The sequence below is a fragment of the Cardiocondyla obscurior genome, linkage group LG11 (genome assembly GCF_019399895.1).
Source record: "Cardiocondyla obscurior isolate alpha-2009 linkage group LG11, Cobs3.1, whole genome shotgun sequence".
In the NCBI taxonomy this organism is placed as follows: Eukaryota; Metazoa; Arthropoda; class Insecta; order Hymenoptera; family Formicidae; genus Cardiocondyla; species Cardiocondyla obscurior.
Window position 1 is genome coordinate 7,012,365 of NC_091874.1, and position 18,106 is coordinate 7,030,470.

Consider the following 18,106-nt stretch of genomic DNA (forward strand, 5'->3'; position numbering starts at 1 on the left):
TAACAGTCGAGTTCTCGACTGGTACGTGGCACTCACAAGAATTTCTGGATATTAATTTGATTATTGACAATTCTTTCAAAAATATTTGTGTTCGGGTGGACTATGATTGAGGTTGTGTGGTATATTTGTGTAAAAGTTTTAAAATTTTCGATCGTACAACGATCGATTTCTTTCAACTGTTTCGTCTGGTAGGAAATTGCTTATTAGACCCGTTAGGAGGTGTTTTGTAGAAGTAACGTGAAATTTATAATTAAAGTCGATATTGAATTGAACATGTATAAATTGATTCTGTTGAGAAAAGGGAATTAAATAATTATTATTTGTCTCATTTCAATTTAGATGTAAACAATTGACAATTTATAATTAAAGTAAAAATAAATTGTGCTAAATTTATTCATCTAATAAATTTGAAAAACCAAAAAAACAAAATTTCAAAACCATAAATTGCTCTTTATCAAAGTCGGGGATGAACCCGCGACTCTGCCAGGAACGCAATGAACAAAAAAGTTTACACCGGCTGTAATTCAGCACAAATCAAATTCGGAACGTGAAGAGAAATTACGCATACGGTTCGCAATAGGGTAAACGCAACGCACACGGAACGCGAGAAAGATACGCAACGCAACGGAAAAGGTACGCAACTTAACGCGAGAAGGATACGCAACGCAACGGAAAAAGATACGCTACTTAACGCGAGAAAGATATACGCACGGAACGCAACGGTACGCGAGAAAGACACACAGCGCACGCAATAGAACGCTGGAAAAAAAAAAACTCTGGGCTGCCGGCACGCGGCGATACAATGCCCACCCCCGGTACCCCACCGAGAACGGATCGGATTCCGAACTTTCCTAACACGCGCGCAGGACGTGTCACGACACCCGCGAATTCTTGCTCGAAACTCCTCCCTTTCACCCCGGGGCTCCACGCCACACGCTCACAAATACTCGCCCCACGCCGTCTTCACGTGATGACTGCGACTCGACGTCCCACGTCGTGATGAACACGGCACTCCGCCGATTACAGCTTTTTCCCTCGGTGGCTGAATATACCCAGAGAGCCGGTATGGTCCCACGGCGCGGCGGAATCCGTCGTCGCCGTCCTCAAATCTGCTCCGCTGCGGTACTTGCGCCGGCACCCCGTGCTGGTCACGTGATCGGTGGGTGATCGGCAACTCCTCGCCGAATCTCTCAAAAGAGCTGTAGCACAGGATTGCCAGCCCCTGGCCGGAACCTGTTTATTAAAACATAATTACTTTTTCGGTACCGGGCGACTCCTGGCCCTTCGTCACGAAACGGCACTCACGGTACGGCACGTGATAACCGCATGCTCAACAGCTCGCCGGTCGCTCTCCCTCGTCGTCAGTCCCGCCGGGCGAAAAATTCATGCGAGATTCGCTCGGCGAAATCACTCAAGCCCTTCACGGGCGGAAAATCCATGGAAGAAGTCGACGCCAGCCTTCGCACTACCTCGTCGTCGGTCCCGTCTGCAGAGTTCGGCACCTCGGTCTCTGTGCGACTAACTCGAGACTCGCGAACGGGCCCGTTGCCAGGCCAACCGCGCCGACTCAATGCTCATTACGGTGTCGGTACCGCCAATTTTCGCGAGTCGGTAAATCGCCAGGTCGGTAAGCCGACACCGAAACCGCGAGATAACGCAGTTTTTCGTTACAGTATGTATATTTAGTACAAAAATATACTAAGAGATCTGTAATGAATATTCGGTACATAAATGTAATTAAAAATTCAAACAATTAATAAGCCCCTAATAAAAATATATATTTTGAAAATTGTTAATAATTTTTACAATAGTTTTCTGGAACTAATAGTACAATAATTTTATAAAATTTAGAATATGTCTGAAAAACAAAGAAAACCTAATGTTTAAGATCATTAGATGATGCTATTCGAACGTTTTAAACGCCAGACTATCGAATGCCGTCAGAGCGACGCCAGTCTGGTTATATGAGAGGCTTTGTTTCAAATGATATTATTTTTCTGTCACCATAAGAATCTACTCGAAAGAAATTATTCAAAATTTTCCGTGCCTTATCTCACTTAAGACGGGACGGTCCCGAACGAAACCTAAGATGCTCTTTGTTACAATAGAAAACTGCTCTGCTCTCTTTGAAGCAATGCCTCTCAAGTCAGTCGCCTTCTTGAACGCATTAAGAACGCATCTCTCGCTAATACTAAATTTAAAACATTGTAATAATTTCTATCCTTTCGAGCCCAGCAGTGGCTAAGTGTTAATCAGTGAAAAAGAAAAATAAAATTTATAAAGTGCAACCTGTATTCAAGTTTTTCGTCCGAACCTTCATCTTAGTGCGAACATTTTTTGGTCCTTCGAGCCGGATACGCATATCCTTGCCTTTCGAAAAACTTGTTACAGTGCAGTGTTGTGCAAAAGTCTAAATCGACATGAGTCAAAGCATGGATTCATTAATCCGTAGCCAGACGGATTTGTACGGGCGTATTTCACGCTCGGTGGAAAATTTAAAAAAGGGAGGTGCGGCTAAAATCACTCCCGGCTCCATCGAGACTCGCTTGAGACTTCTCGATAATTACTGGAGCAAATTCGAAAAGGGTCATGAAACTCTTCATACGAGTTTTTGGACGGAACTTGCCGAGCATGATTATGTTAAGGCCGATGCCTATAGCATGGTCGAAGAAGCCTACGTCTCGCAGCGGGCGATCTTGATGGATCTCGCCGAAGAACATCGCAAAACGGAGGAAAAACCCGAGCTTTCCCTGCGCGAGAGCGAAGTTTTCTCTCGACGCCAGCTTCCTCGCATTCAACTGCCTACTTTTTCTGGAAAATTTGAGGACTGGCCCGCATTCAAGGATCTTTTCCAATCAATGATAGCCCGAGATTCATCATTAATGGAGGTAGAAAAACTCCATTATTTACGCTGCTGTCTCAAGGGTGAGGCAGAGCAGTTAGTAAAAAATATTCCTACCACCGCCGACAACTATGAACGAGTTTGGACTATGTTGAAAGAATATTATGCTAATAAACGTATGCTTGTGCGATCCTGCTTTTCAAAATTTACCTCATTGCCAAAGATGCGGACGGAGTCTGTTCAAGAACTAAGACGACTCTTCCATAATGTACTTCAGACTGCCGGAACAATGGAAGGAATTCGCCGCCCCATTACTGACAACGATCTCTTTATTCATTTAGTGATCGAACTATTAGATTCTCGTTCACGCCGCGAGTGGGAAACAACGATCGGTGGCACTACCGAACCACCCACCTTTGAAGAGTTAAAAAACTTTTTGGAAAATCGATTGCGGGCTTTAGAAGCTCTATACCCTGCGGGACATGACACCTCGACAAAAACAACGACTGTTTCCAAGCCGGCCCGAGCTTTGGTTACGCACACCGCGCCATTTACCACGGGAGGTAAGCCCTCCTCATGCTTTTTATGCAAGGGAGACCATTATATCCTTGCATGTAGTGAGTTCTCCAGGAAAGGGCTTGCAGCGCGCCGAGACTATGCCGCCGAAAATAGTTTGTGCATCAATTGCTTTGGAAAGCATGCCGTTAGCCAGTGTCCTTCAAAGAAAAGTTGTGTCTCCTGCGGAAGACGGCACCACTCAACCATTCACGAAACCTTCCTGCGAAGCCCAGCAATCATGCACAGAACAACTCAACCAGCAGGTTCAATGCCAGCAGGTTCAACTTCAACAGGTCCGTCAACCAACTCGTCGCAAAAGCCGGAAGAGCGTCCCGCCACGCAAAGCGCCTCAGTCACGTCTCTCCATTTGCGTAATTATGTAACTGGACGAGTCTCGGTTTTATTGGCCACAGCAAGGGTTATAATTACCGATAAGTATAACAAAAAATAATAGTGCGAGCGCTCATAGACCCGGGTTCGGAGGTATCAATTATTTCGGAAGCTCTCGTAGAAAAACTACGTTTACCCCGAAAATCCGACACCACCACAATTTTCGGCATTGGTGGCGATAAAACTTGTTACGCGCGCGGTCGTGTAAATTTCAATTTAAAATCTTGCGTAAATCAGGACTTTTGTGTAACGATTTCGGCATTAATTTTACCCCGTGTTACCGTTAATACGCAGCGTATTATTAACAATAACGAATCATGGCCACATTTGCAAGGCCTAGTGCTTGCTGATCCTGAATTTTCCTCTAACGATCCGATAGATTTAATTTTAGGAGCGGAAGTTCACGCCATTATAATAGAAAATGGTTTGCGAAAGGGCACAGCTAAAATGCCCATAGCTTTAAAAACAGCATTAGGATGGATTTTATCCGGATCTACGGGTGAAATTCAGTCTGCTTCTTTTGTCTCAATAAATCATTGCCAAACTCAAGAAAATATAGTAGAACTGGTATCACGTTTCTGGCAACAGGAAGAATTACCATTAAAACCAATTCCTCTTACCGATGCAGATCGAAAGTGCGAGGAATTCTTTATTGAAACCACTCAACGATTGCCATCAGGCCGCTATATGGTCAGACTACCGTTCGCTAAGCAAGGTCCGGAATTTGCAAACTCTCGACCATCATCAATTAATATTTTTTCTAAATTAGAAAAACGCCTTGACTCACAACCACATTTACAATTTTAATACAATTATTTCTTACACGAGTACGAAATGTTAGGACACATGTCCAAAACAACGCCTCCGACATCTGACAAGCATTATTACCTGCCTTATCATGGGGTATTTAAGAGCAATGACCCTAATTCAAGATTACGAGTAGTTTTCAATGCCTCTGCACGCTTTAAAAATTCAGAGTCCCTTAATGATGTATTGCTTAACGGTCCTAACCTACTTCCTGCACTTTCTGATATAATTTCTAATTGGCGACGGTATCAGATAGCTATAACCACAGACATTGAAAAAATGTATCGGCAGATTGAAATTCACCCAGAGGATCGAGATTACCAGCGGATAATTTGGCGTCCGAGTTCTCTTTATGAATATTTTGATTATAAATTAAATACTATTACTTACGGATTATGTTCTGCGCCATATTTAGCTAACAGAGTAATTAAGCAATTAGCTCTCGATGAAGCGAACAATTTTCCCTTAGGTGCATCGGTTCTCCGTCATGAAATATACATGGACGATATTTTGACTGGCGCAGACTCAGTATCATCCGCAAAGGTCTTAATTACGCAATTAATTAATATTTGCACGGCGGGCGGCTTCCCCTTAGCCAAATGGTCGTTCAATAGCAGTGAACTAAGCAAAATAATACCGACACCTGAACCAAGCAAGGGTCCAGTAGATTTTCACAGTGACATTACGCATACTATTTTAGGCCTTCGCTGGAATCCTACAGAGGATTTCTTTTATTTTCATGTAACACCAACAGAAAATCAAGTACCTACAAAAAGAATAGTGCTGTCCGAAACAGCTCGGCTTTTCGATCCTCTCGGCTGGCTTGCGCCGGTTATTATTAAAGCAAAAATCTTAATCCAAACGCTCTGGCTTAAGGGAAATGATTGGGATCATCCGTTAGATAAAGATGATTTCAATTTATGGCATCAATTTCGCAATGAATTAATAAAATTGTCGGAAATTAAAATACCGCGATGGCTTATGACCACGGAAACAACATCTTTAATAGAATTACATGGCTTCGCAGATGCCTCCGAGCGAGCCTACGCTGCAGTAATTTTTGTTAAAATTAGTCAGAATAATGAATTTAAAATATCATTATTACAAGCCAAAACTCGCGTAGCACCGCTAAAAAAAATATCTTTACCTCGATTAGAATTGTGCGCCGCCACTCTTTTAACTCGATTAGTTGTTCACGTTCAAGCTACTATAAAATTAAAATTTAATAGCATTAATCTATGGTCTGATTCTACCGTAACTCTTGCCTGGCTCAAGGGTCACCCCTCAAAATGGACCACCTATGTAACGAACCGCGTATCGGAAATCCAGCAAGCATTACCATCTGCTTACTGGAACCATATTCCAGGTTATGAAAATCTTGCCGACTGCGCTTCTCGCGGTCTCTTGCCAAGCGAACTACAAAATCACCCGCTCTGGTGGTCAGGTCCGAAATGGCTCAGGGAAAATAATATTGAACAACCAAATTTAAGTAATTTTGAAATTAATTCTGAAGAATTAATTGCTGTTAAAAACGAGCAAAGGTCTCACGTATTTACTATAACCACGTTACCAAAAGAGAATGAATTGTTATTAAAATTCTCAACATTACTTAAGTTATTAAGAGTCACTGCATTATGCCGACGCTGGCTAAAGGGAAGCTCAAAGGGACCATTATCTTGGTCTGAAATAAATAAATCACTTAACTTCTGGATCCTAACAACACAGCGACTTTGGTTCTCGGAAGAAATTAAATTATTGACTGAGGGAAAATCGCTTTCTCGAAATAATGCTTTATCTTCTCTGTCTCCTATTATAAGCGAGATCGGAATTTTAAGAATCGGCGGTCGATTACGAAATGCGTCATTGTCACGGGATCAGCAGCACCCGATAATATTACCCAAGCGCTCAAACTTAACCTTTTTAATCATAGATCATTACCATAAAAAGACCCTGCATGGGGGACCGCAACTGACACTGTCAACCATAAGGCAACGCTATTGGCTTATGGGAGGCAGAGCATCAGTAAAGGAGCACATTAAAAACTGCGTACCATGTGTTCGTTGGAGAGGCACATCTCCGCATCCTCAAATGAGCGATTTACCGCAAGCTCGGGTTACGGTAAATCGTCCATTTTTAAATACCGGAGTAGATTACGCTGGACCTTTAATGGTCAAAACAAGCAAGGGTCGAGGGCAACGAGCCCATAAAGCATTCTTGGCCATTTTTATATGTTTTTCCACGCGCGCAATACATATTGAATTGGTCTCAGATTATACAACAGCAGCCTTTTTAGCAGCCCTCCGGCGTTTTATTTCTAGGAGAGGAATTTGTTCCACGATTTCAAGCGATCGAGGGACTAATTTTGTCGGAGCAGACAAAGAATTACGAAAATTCTTTGCTGAAAGTATAAAGAGTAAGGAATTTACTCAAACCATTGCAAATCAAGCAATTAAATGGAAATTTAATCCTCCATCTGCACCTCATTTCGGCGGAATTTGGGAGGCTGCTGTTAAGGCTACGAAACATCATATCCGATGGGTCATCGGAGAGGCTACTCTAACGTTTGAGGAAATGTACACTTTATTAACGCAAATTGAAGCGTGTTTAAATTCTAGGCCTTTGATACCACTCTCCGATGATCCCGAGGATCTAGAAGCACTAACTCCAGGACACTTCCTGATAGGAAATGCGTTAAATGCTGTGCCCGAGCCATGCTTAGCTAATGTATCCGACAATAGACTTTCCCGCTGGGAACTCGTGCAAAAAATGCGTGACCATTTCTGGCGGCGTTGGTCAGCCGAATACTTGCCCACGCTAAATATACGCTCTAAATGGCGAACAACTCAGCCAAATTTGCAAGTAGGCATGCTCTGCCTAATCAAAGGTGAAACAACGTCGCCAGGTAAATGGCCTCTTGCACGAATTATAGGAACTCATCCGGGTTCTGATGGGCAAGTTAGGGTGATAACAGTACGCACTGCATCATCCACATTCACGCGACCCGCCGTTAAAATTGTTCCTTTGCCTGTACAAGATACTTCCTTTGCAAAAAATTCGTCAGCTTCTGACGAGGCGGGCGGAAATGTTTAAGATCATTAGATGATGCTATTCGAACGTTTTAAACGCCAGACTATCGAATGCCGTCAGAGCGACGCCAGTCTGGTTATATGAGAGGCTTTGTTTCAAATGATATTATTTTTCTGTCACCATAAGAATCTACTCGAAAGAAACTATTCAAAATTTTCCGTGCCTTATCTCACTTAAGACGGGACGGTCCCGAACGAAACCTAAGATGCTCTTTGTTACAATAGAAAACTGCTCTGCTCTCTTTGAAGCAATGCCTCTCAAGTCAGTCGCCTTCTTGAACGCATTAAGAACGCATCTCTCGCTAATACTATCGCGGCCAGCAGAGCCATTCTTGCTAAATTTAAAACATTGTAATAATTTCTATCCTTTCGAGCCCAGCAGTGGCTAAGTGTTAATCAGTGAAAAAGAAAAATAAAATTTATAAAGTGCAACCTGTATTCAAGTTTTTCGTCCGAACCTTCATCTTAGTGCGAACACCTAATAACAATAAAAATGATGAAAAAGTAAGTTTTTATAATACTTCATTAAAATAAAGAACAAAGTTAATAAGTAATTTTGAATATTTATATTTAAATATCTATATTTAAATATATGAATATTAATATTAAATATTATAGATAGAAAAGCTGCAGAAAGAAATAAAAACATATTGTTCTCAAAATAAAAAATTAAAGAAACAAATAAAAGATAAAGATGGTATAGTGACCGATTTGATGTCATTAAATATGAATCTCAAAAAAAAAGTTATTTCCGAATTCACAGAAATATCAAAACAAAGTAAAGAAATCGAGACACAAGTAATAAATAATTTTGACGAACTGTTACGTAAGTTTTACATCTTTAACAATATTTACAAAAATGTAATGTTGATTATTGAAGTAATTTTTTTTAGATGTTATTTCTGAATTTAAAAAAAAATGCAACACAATCTCAAGAAGAAGCTGGCTTACCTTTAGTTGGGTACACAAATAAAGCACGAAATAAGGTAATATATAGAGCAAATGAACTTTACTGTGTTAATTTAAACATATTTATTTTGTTAATCAAAATTTTGGCCTTGTGTCAAATTTATTTTTAGATACATCTTGGCTATAATGTATACATATTGAAATCATTTTATGATACCGTTGTTGTAATTTTAAAATCAATACCGCAGTTCGTTAAAGAACCATATTTGTATTATAATATTATATTATTTTGTTTTAGCTACACTCAAACATTATTTGATAACTCAACGTAACATAGATGAAGTATCCGTTGATGTTGAACTTCAACATATTGGGACATATATCTCACACAAAATATGCGAATTAAATAGAACAGTAAAATGTACGTTTCTGAAAACTAAACAGAAAATGATACCGTCATCTTGTAATAGTGCATTGGATACAATTATGGAAGCACAAAACATAAAAGATAATCTGCAGAATAGTCATGCTACGTGTGAAATTGTACAAAGCAGTAACAAAGACCTTGAAGAACAAGATCAAAGAGATGAAAGTACATCACCATTTACAGAGAGTTATAGTGACAATAATAATAGCAATAGTGATGGCAGTGAATCAAATAACAGCAATAATGAGTCTAACGATAGCATTTAAATTCTTAATTTATGGACAACATATGAATATTTCCAAGGTATTTGAAAATTTTGTTTCTATTAGCACTTTGATAGAACATGAAGACAACGATATACATGTTTCTTTATTTCAGATAACGTTGATATAAACCACGTGATTATAGTGTAACAAAGTGAAGTTATTTTTGATTAATAAAAAATACGTGATTTACTTGATAGAAAGCACTAAGACTTTCCAAATTTTATATCTTTTGGCAAAGCGTTTATTCAAAACTTGGAAGTTTTGACATATATAGATACATACACTGTCGTCGAAAAGTTTCCGGACATTACCTACGCTTAAGTTGAAAATTATTTTGAGTCTTCTTGAAGCTTCTAGCAGCAGTTTTTTTCTCAGCAATATTAGACCTCATACTATACCCAAATTGTTTACACAACAGAACGACACTCGAGCTATCTATTCGCCGTTACCACGTGCCACTAGTGATTTGTTGTTGTTTTCTCAATGTAAGCCTAGCGCTACCGACAGAAGGTTGTCTCGACTAACCGCTGTAGTGTAATTCTTGTGCTCAACATCACAATATCGTTTATCCACATTGATAACAAGACGTACTAGTAAGTATTTTAACTGCTGTTGTCATTTTATTTTTAAAGAGAATTTTTAAAAGTCAATCTATCATTATTATATAGTATTTTTAAATTTTTTCGGAAATTATGGGTCGAGGGCCTGCACTAAGCGTCGAGAAACGTGCAGCAGTTACTGCTCTTCATAACGATGGTCGCAGTGTACGTTATATTGCGAAAAAATTAAATATACCGCGGTCTACCGTAAGCGATGCTATTACTCGCTTTCAAAAAACTGGCTCTAATAAGGATCAGGTGCGCACTAGAAGACCTCGAGTTACTTCCAAATCAGAGGATTAGTCTATAATCTTAATGTCAAAAAGAAATAGGAAACTTACTGCACTAGAAATCCAATCGCGGTTTAATGAAAATCATGAACGTCAGATATTGGTAACTACTGTGAAGGATCGTTTACACGAAGCTGGCCTTTGGGAAAGAATTTTCACCAAAAAACTGTTTATGCGGCGTGGGAACAGGGCAAAGAGACTTCAGTGGGCCCAAAATCACAATGACTGGACCATCGAAAACTGGAAACAAGTCTTGTGGACCGACGAATCAAAGTTCGAGGTTTTTGGTAAAAAACGAAGACAGTATGTTCGTCGCGCGGTTTCAGAAAAAATGCACCCAGACTGCATAAATTATACAGTTAAACACTGCAGAGGATCTGTAATGGTGTGGGGATGTTTTAGTTATACGGGCGTGGGAGATTTTTACAGAATCAAGGGGATACTTGAACAAAAAGGCTACCACTCGATTCCGAGTAGGCATTGTATCCCGTCTGGCACACGTTTAATTGGTCGTCGGTTTGTCATGCAGCAAGATAATGACCCTAAATATACTTCTAAATTATGTTCCAACTATTTGAAACAAAAAGAGGAATGCGGAGCGCTCAAAATAATGGTATGGCCACCTCAATCTCCGGACTTTAATCCCATAGAGCTTCTATGGGATGAACTTGATCGCCGAGTCCGGAAAGTCTGCCCAACTTCTCAGGAGCATCTTTGGGAGGTCCTCCAAGAAGAATGGAATAAAATACCACATTCTGTTTTGAAAAAAACTCATAAAAAGAATGTCACGATTAGTAAAAAAATATTGTCTACAAAGGGAGGTTGGTTCGAGGACAAGAAAGTGTAAGATTTAAACTAAGGATTGATTCTAATTTGTGCAATTTTCAGTTTTTTTGTTACTTCTAATTATCAACGAAATAAATGTTAATAATATTTTTTATAAAAATTAGTTTTTAAAAAATTTTTCCAAATTATATCCCTGTTCGGAAACTTTTCGACGCAGTGTATAACTATTATTTAATATAAATGTATAGGGGGAAGTTTCCTAGCGACGGACAGCACCTAATACCGGACACAACTATTATCTATATACAGGGTGTCCCAGACATAACGAAGGATACTGGGAGAATAGATAGAATTGATTGAGACAAGTAGAAAAGTCCCGTACCATTTTGCAAAATTCTCAACCGTTATTGAGAAAAAAATTAAAATGTATAAATTCTATAGGCGTAAGAGCGACAAGGATGCTGCTCGTGAGTGAGCGCGACAGGCGAATCGCTAGAAATGGCGCCGTCGCCTGTCGCGCTCACTCACGAGCAGCATCCTTGTCGCTCTTACGCCTATACAATTTATACATTTTAATTTTTTTTTTAATAACGGTTGAGAATTTTGCAAAATGGTACAAGACTTTTCTACTTGTCTCAATCAATTCTATCTATTCTCCCAGTATCTTTCGTTATGTCTAGGACACCCTGTACATTAGAAGTACAATTAAATCGTTACTGCGGTAAAAAGGGCATATTAATTAAACAAAAGACGTTCACCTAGTGACACGTCTCTTTTTTTTATGCTAAGCGACGAAAAGCGCCTGTTTATATTGTAAAAAAAGTTATAACCTGTATGACGCAATCTTTAGGCGCGGGAGAACGGTAGGGGGCGCGTTAGAGTGCAAACGTGTGCCTATTAAGTTTATATTAAAATAATTAATTAAGGAGGACGAGAAAGAGTAGTTAAGTAAATATTGTGGCCAACTAATATTAAAAATATCGGAGAAAGAAAATAAAGGCGAGGATTCGCCGTCAAAGGCGGGATCCGACGAAAATGAGAAGATTAAAAAGAGTGAGGTTAGAGACGATGTAGAAAACTTTTCGGTATATTCTATAAAGAAGAGAAAAAGTTTAATTTGTAAAAGGAGAAATGAAGATTTTCAATCAAAATTAAAAGATAGAATAGATATTATAAAAGGAAAGTCATTGTACAGCCCTGTGGAAATTTTAGAAGATTGCCATAGGAAAGCAGCAGAGAGCACGTGTGAATATAATTACCTAAGAATAGACAAAGGCCTACTCATGAAGCTAAAACACAATCCTTTAAAAAAAAGAAAGACAAAGAAGGAAACTAATTCCGAAATGGACGATTTTACTGTAACAAATCAAATGATGAAGAGAGAAGAGAAGTCTGAGACAAGGATGGAGTAGGAAAATGAATACGAAGAACACGATATGAACGAAAATATGGAGTGCACACAACAGAGTATTCCTAAAACGATGAAAAGAGAAATTGTGATATTTAAGAACGGTAAGCCTAACTTAGTGAAGAATGAGGATGACTACGTTAAAGATCTCAGGAATAATAAAGACAGGTTTGATAATGGTTTACAGGGTGAGTATGTTGTCTCTGCTTTTTTAAATAATGATAAATGTACAACCAGAGGACAGACTAACTTCTTGAAAATTATTAATGCTATTACGTCATGTAAATATAAACCACTCAAAGTCACGAAGACTGGTTTTAAAACGGCTGACTTATTTTTCGATTCTATGAAAGATGCAAATAAAATACTAAAAGATAAGGATGTTAGGGAAACAGTAAAATGTGAAATTACAAATAGAAATTTGATTTCGCGGGGTGTTATCTCAGACTGGGATGACTCGTTAATTAGATTGGCTGAAGCAATAGATAATAAAAATAAGTACATAATGAGTATAGAAAGAATGACTAGAAGAAGATTTAGTCTCGTGGAAAAAAAATATGTCCCGTATAAAACCAATAATTTTATAGTTTTATTCAAAAATAGATATACACCGGAATCTGTAAACCTATTTGGGAACTTAGTCAAACTAAAGGTTAGACCCTATCTACCTGATGTGAAACAGTGTTATAGATGCTATCAATTTGGGCATACCAAAGTAGTTTGCAAAAATAAAGAAAGATTATGTATTATATGTGGAGATGTTTTTCATGGAATCTGTGATAAGATAGCCAAATGCGTAAATTGTAAGTGCGAACATAAAGCCAACGATAAAAAATGTGAGACTTATATATATAATAAAAATGTAATTAAAATAAGTGTAATTAATAATGTCTCGATCTATGAGGCTAAAAAACTTTATAATAGTAATGAAAAAGGATTAATTAATAGAAATTTATATAACGCGTGGTCTAGACCGGAGGATTGGCCCCAGTTAGGGGAAAACAAGCAATCTGATAAGGGGGGGCCCGCAACCATAAACATTTTGGGATATCCAGGAATAGTAGTAATCCAAAACCTGAAAATATTAAAAAATTCATAGAAGATTCAAATACATTGATTGATAACTGTTGCTTGAAATTAGAAAATAAAATAGATTTTAAGAACCTTATTGAAAAAATGATCAGGAAAATAAAAGAAGTCAGGAAAGCTAATAGTATGGAGCAAACAAAAAATAAAGTCAAATCATTTATATAGACATGGGAAAAATAGTAAGCCTAGCACGTCTTTGAATGACGTGACAGTTTATGATAACTCTAGTGATGAAGCTTATTAACTGGAACGCTAGGGGAATTAGGAACAAAAGGGCGGAAATTCTAAATAAAATTAATGAGTTCGACATACTTGGCATTTCAGAAACAAAACTAAAAAGTAAAGATCGTTTATCAATACAAGGATATCAAATAATCAGAAATGATAGGAAAGGAGAGGGAGATTACGCTGCTGGTGGAGTACTTATTTGTATACGCAAAGGAATCAAATATGAGACATTGGGTAACGTGAAGTACCCGGATAAGGTAGAGGGCATTGGGATAAAAGTCTACACGGAAAAAGGTATGATTAACTGCATTATGATATATAGAAGACCGTGTATAGGTCAGGTAGTGTCAAAAAGACAGTGGTATGAATTTTTTAAACAATTTAATGGAAAAAATACCTGTGTTTTTGGAGACTTTAATGCACATAACAATATATGGAACTGTAAAGATACGGACAAAAATGGTTCTATTCTACTTGAGAGTTGCTATAACAATGGATTCTACATAGTCAACCATAATACGTTATCAAGACTCGGTCAAATTAAGCATTAGTCGTCTAATCTGGACCTTATGTTTGCCACTGCGGATACCCTAAATAAATTAATGTATAAACAAATCAATGATACTTGGGGATCAGACCACTTCCCAGTCTGTTATTACCTAGAGGATGAAGCTAAAGTATATTCCAAAAAAACAAATAAAATAAGTAATAATAATACGGATTGGAATATATTTTTGAATAAGATGAAGGAAAAACTAACGATATTTAAGGAAATTGATTATGAAACGGTTGATACACTCGGAATATATAATATGTTAGTTAATACTATGAAAGAAGCGGTTTGTTATTCTACCCCGGGCAAGATTTGGAATGGGAAGGATAAGAAAGTCGAAATTAAAAAATATAACTACAATAATAAAAATAATCCGAAAAAATGGTGGGATGAGGAATGCAACTATGCTATAAGAAATAGAAAAGAAGCCATAAAGAAATTCAAAAGAACGGGTGAGATTAAAGACTACATTAATTTTAAAAAAGCAAGGGCTGAGGCGATTAAAATAATTAATGGTAAGAAAAGAACAGATTTTAAAGATTTTGTACAAAGCATTAATAAATACATGGATATCAAGTACATGTGGAATAAATTGAAAATAATGAAACACTCTTATAAAACACTAGAATGGAACAAATGGCAACTGGTATCAAGAAAAGAGACGATAATGGAGACAATTGAGGAAATAAGCCCACCATGGGTCCAAGAGGAATATATCCAAATCCGGGACTACGAAAATAATAATAGTTTGGATAAAAAATTCACTATAAACGAATTAAAAAGAGCGGTAAATGGTATTAAAAAAAATTCAGCACCAGGTATAGATTCCATAGAATATATAATGTTTAAATCATTGCCTGAGGGGTACTTAGAGGTTATTTTAAATATATTTAATAAATTTTTTGTAGATAATAACAAACCAAAGGAATGGAGAAAATATCAAGTTGTGTTTATTGACAAGGTAGGAAAGGAGAAAGTAAGACCGATTTCGATGTCATCTTGCTTCGGAAAATTATTTGAAAGACTAATAAACGCTCTTCGTTATTGCTTCGACTCTTGACAATGCGTCTGCTACGACGTTGTCTTCCCCTGGGATGTGGCGCAAGTCTGTCGTGAATTGCGCTATGAACTCTAAGTGTCGTGTCTGTCTTGGTGACGTTTTTCGTGGGTCTTGTGCAAAAGCGAATATAAGTGGCTTGTGGTCCGTTAACACTGTGATATCTCGTCCTTCAATCATATGTCGGAAGTGTTTGATTCCCGCGTAGATGGCCATTAATTCCCTGTCATACGGGGAGTACTTCCTTTGCGCTGCGGTTAGTTTTCTACTGAAAAAGGCTAGCGGTTGCGTTCGTCCGCCTTTTTCTTGTTGTAGTACCGCTCCGAGTGCCGTGTCCGATTCGTCCGTGACTAGTGTAAGTCTTGCTTGCGCATCTGGGTGTACTAGCAGCGTGGCCTTTGCCAGACTATCTTTACTCTTGTCGAACGCTGTTTTCGCGTCCTCTGTCCATTGTATTATCTCCTCCTTTTTCTTCTTTGGTCCCTTGAGTAATTCATTTAGTAGTGCTTGTTCTTGGGCTGCTTTTGGAATAAACCTCCTATAGAAGTTTAACATCCCTAAGAACCTTCTTAGTTGCTTCGTAGTCTCGGGTAATTTGTATTCCCGTATCGCTTCTACCTTCTCGGGTAGCGGCTGTATGCCTTGTTCGGACACTTTATATCCCAGGTAATTTACCTCACTGCTGCCGAACGTACACTTCGCGGTATTTATCTTTACTCCGAAAGTCCGTAGTCTTTCGAATAATTGTTGTAAGTGCCGTTCGTGTTCTTCTGGGGAGTTGGAAGCTACCAGAATGTCGTCGATGTACGCGTGGCAAAATTCCATCCCTCTTATTGCTTCATCGATAAACCTTTGGAAGGTTTGAGCTGCGTTTCGTAGCCCGAAAGGCATGTATAAGTATTCGAATAGTCCGAAAGGCGTTGTTATCGCCGTCTTCGGGATGTCCTCTTCCCTAATCGGGATTTGATTGTATGCCTTCTCAAGATCAATCGTAGTGAATACTTTTCTACCGTGTAGGGCCTGTGTGAAGTCTTCTATATGCGGTACAGGGTATCGATCGGGTACTGTGCGGTCGTTAAGTCGTCTGTAATCGCCGCATGGTCTCCATTGCGCAGTCTTCTTAGGTACCATGTGTAGGGGCGCTGCCCAAGGGCTCTTGGACGGTCGTATAATTCCTTCTTCTAATAATAATTGAAACTCTTGTTTTGCGGCTTTCATTTTCTCAGGGTCCAAGCGTCGTGGCCTGCAGTATTCCGGTGGTCCAGGAGAGGTTTGTATATGGTGCTCCACTTGCACCTCCGTCTTTCTTTTTAGCCCGGGTCTTGTTAACTCCGGGTAATGTTCTAGAATCTCGTGATATCTAGTGTGTTTGGCTACTGTCTTTACGGAAGTTATACTGTCCAGTTTCTTGATTCCTTTGGCTTGCCAGCCTGTTCTTCCGTCTATTAATGCTGCTTTTCGTAGATCCGGCAGTAGGTGATAATGTGCCAGGAAATCCGATCCAATGATAGGAGTAGTCACGTCCGCTATTACGAATCTCCACGTAAGGGCTCGTCGGAGTCCGAAATCCGGCTGTAGAGTGATCTTCCCGTAGGTGTGAATGATGGATCCGTTCGCCGCAAATAATTCGTATGGTTCCTTCCGGGCGTGTTGGCACCTTCTCTCCGGGTAGACGCTGATGTCGCTACCTGTGTCAATTAAATATTTAGTTCTACTCTTTTTATCTTGCATAAATAAGCGGCAAGGGTTAGTGCTACCTTCACTGGCCACCATCAGTGAGAGCCCTGCTCGTTTCCCTTTCTCTTCTGCCATTGGCACCCGTTCTCACATTTCTGAGCTTCATTCTTGAATTTCTTATGGTAGTAGCAGATGTAATTGCTTCGGCGCTCCCGGACCGGAGTGCGGCTTCTGCTTCTGGTGTTGCCTCTTTTTATCGATGGTCTGCGACCAAACTGTGTGGTTAACGCAGCCACTTGCTTCGTTAACATGGCAATCTGCCTTTCTATTGCGTTTCCGCTTGAGGGTACTTGTTGGCTGGTAGCGGCCACCGTTACTGTATTCCCGCTGATTTCAACTATTTTATCGGCTTGTTCTGCTACTTCGTTGAGCGGGTCCTTATGCCGGCTGGCTAATACTACTTGCAGTTGTGACGGTAGGCGGCTTAACCATAGTGTTCGAAGTAGCTCCTTTGGTACTGAGGCTCCTGCCAAAGCCTGAAGGTGTCGTAAAAATTGAGTGGGCTTGCGGTCACTGAGTTCTTCGTGTTCTAACAGCTGCCTAATCTTCTGCTCCTGCGATATGGTTAGGCGCTGTATCAGTAGTTTCTTGAGTGCTTCGTACTTATTCTCTGCCGGTGGATTCTTGATGAGATCTTTGACTTCGAGAGTATATCTTGCTTCGAGTTGAGACATGGAGTATGCGTACTTCGTGTTGTCCATGGTAATTCCACATAACAGGAACTGGCTTTCCAATTGAGCGAACCATAGTTCGGGCTCGTCTGGTATCATAGCAGGAATCCTCATGCCTACTCGGCTTACTTGCGTTTGATCGGCCGTGCCGGCCGTCGTTGGAGTTGTCATCTCGCTGTTTTATCCGATCACGTCGGGGTCACCACTTTAGGTATTTTAGTTCGCTGATAGGATAGAACACTGGTTAGAGATGAACCCTTTCTTTCTAGTTATGTACAAATATATTTACAAGATTATATACATTCTGTTTGAGTTCGTTTAAATCGCACCCACTGGTGCTTTTACAAAATAACGCTTTAGAACGTTTATAACCGCCTTTCGCGGTACGAGATGTGTGGGGCGG

General features: G+C 39.4%; 3 protein-coding genes across 3 annotated transcripts; 2 read left to right on the forward strand and 1 right to left on the reverse strand.

The window, feature by feature from the left end:
* The first annotated feature begins 4,636 nt into the window (after positions 1-4,636).
* LOC139106704 (uncharacterized) lies at positions 4,637-9,285 on the forward strand. Its single transcript, XM_070663642.1, has 4 exons — positions 4,637-7,499; positions 8,111-8,187; positions 8,302-8,509; positions 8,891-9,285. Exons 1-4 carry the CDS (start codon positions 4,637-4,639, stop codon positions 9,283-9,285), a joined length of 3,543 nt encoding a protein of 1,180 aa, XP_070519743.1.
* A 2,364-nt stretch (positions 9,286-11,649) lies between these two features.
* LOC139106370 (uncharacterized) lies at positions 11,650-15,266 on the forward strand. Its single transcript, XM_070663084.1, has one exon. It carries the CDS (start codon positions 12,397-12,399, stop codon positions 13,465-13,467), a length of 1,071 nt encoding a protein of 356 aa, XP_070519185.1. The 5' UTR covers positions 11,650-12,396; the 3' UTR covers positions 13,468-15,266.
* A 1,801-nt stretch (positions 15,267-17,067) lies between these two features.
* On the reverse strand, positions 17,068-17,874 carry LOC139106705 (uncharacterized). The gene has a single exon (XM_070663644.1). It carries the CDS (start codon positions 17,872-17,874, stop codon positions 17,068-17,070), a length of 807 nt encoding a protein of 268 aa, XP_070519745.1.
* Positions 17,875-18,106: the final 232 nt, after the last annotated feature.

What these genes read in the sequence shown, in the direction of transcription:
- LOC139106704 (XM_070663642.1), top strand. Translation starts at nt 4,637, where the DNA reads ATGTCCAAAACAACGCCTCCGACATCTGACAAGCATTATTACCTGCCT. An exon ending in ACAATAAAAATGATGAAAAA is followed by an intron (nt 8,188 to 8,301) that starts GTAAGTTTTTAT and finishes TAAATATTATAG; the next exon opens with ATAGAAAAGCTGCAGAAAGA. An exon ending in TAATTTTGACGAACTGTTAC is followed by an intron (nt 8,510 to 8,890) that starts GTAAGTTTTACA and finishes ATTTTGTTTTAG; the next exon opens with CTACACTCAAACATTATTTG.
- LOC139106370 (XM_070663084.1), top strand. Translation starts at nt 12,397, where the DNA reads ATGAACGAAAATATGGAGTGCACACAACAGAGTATTCCTAAAACGATG.
- LOC139106705 (XM_070663644.1), bottom strand. Translation starts at nt 17,874, where the DNA reads ATGACAACTCCAACGACGGCCGGCACGGCCGATCAAACGCAAGTAAGC.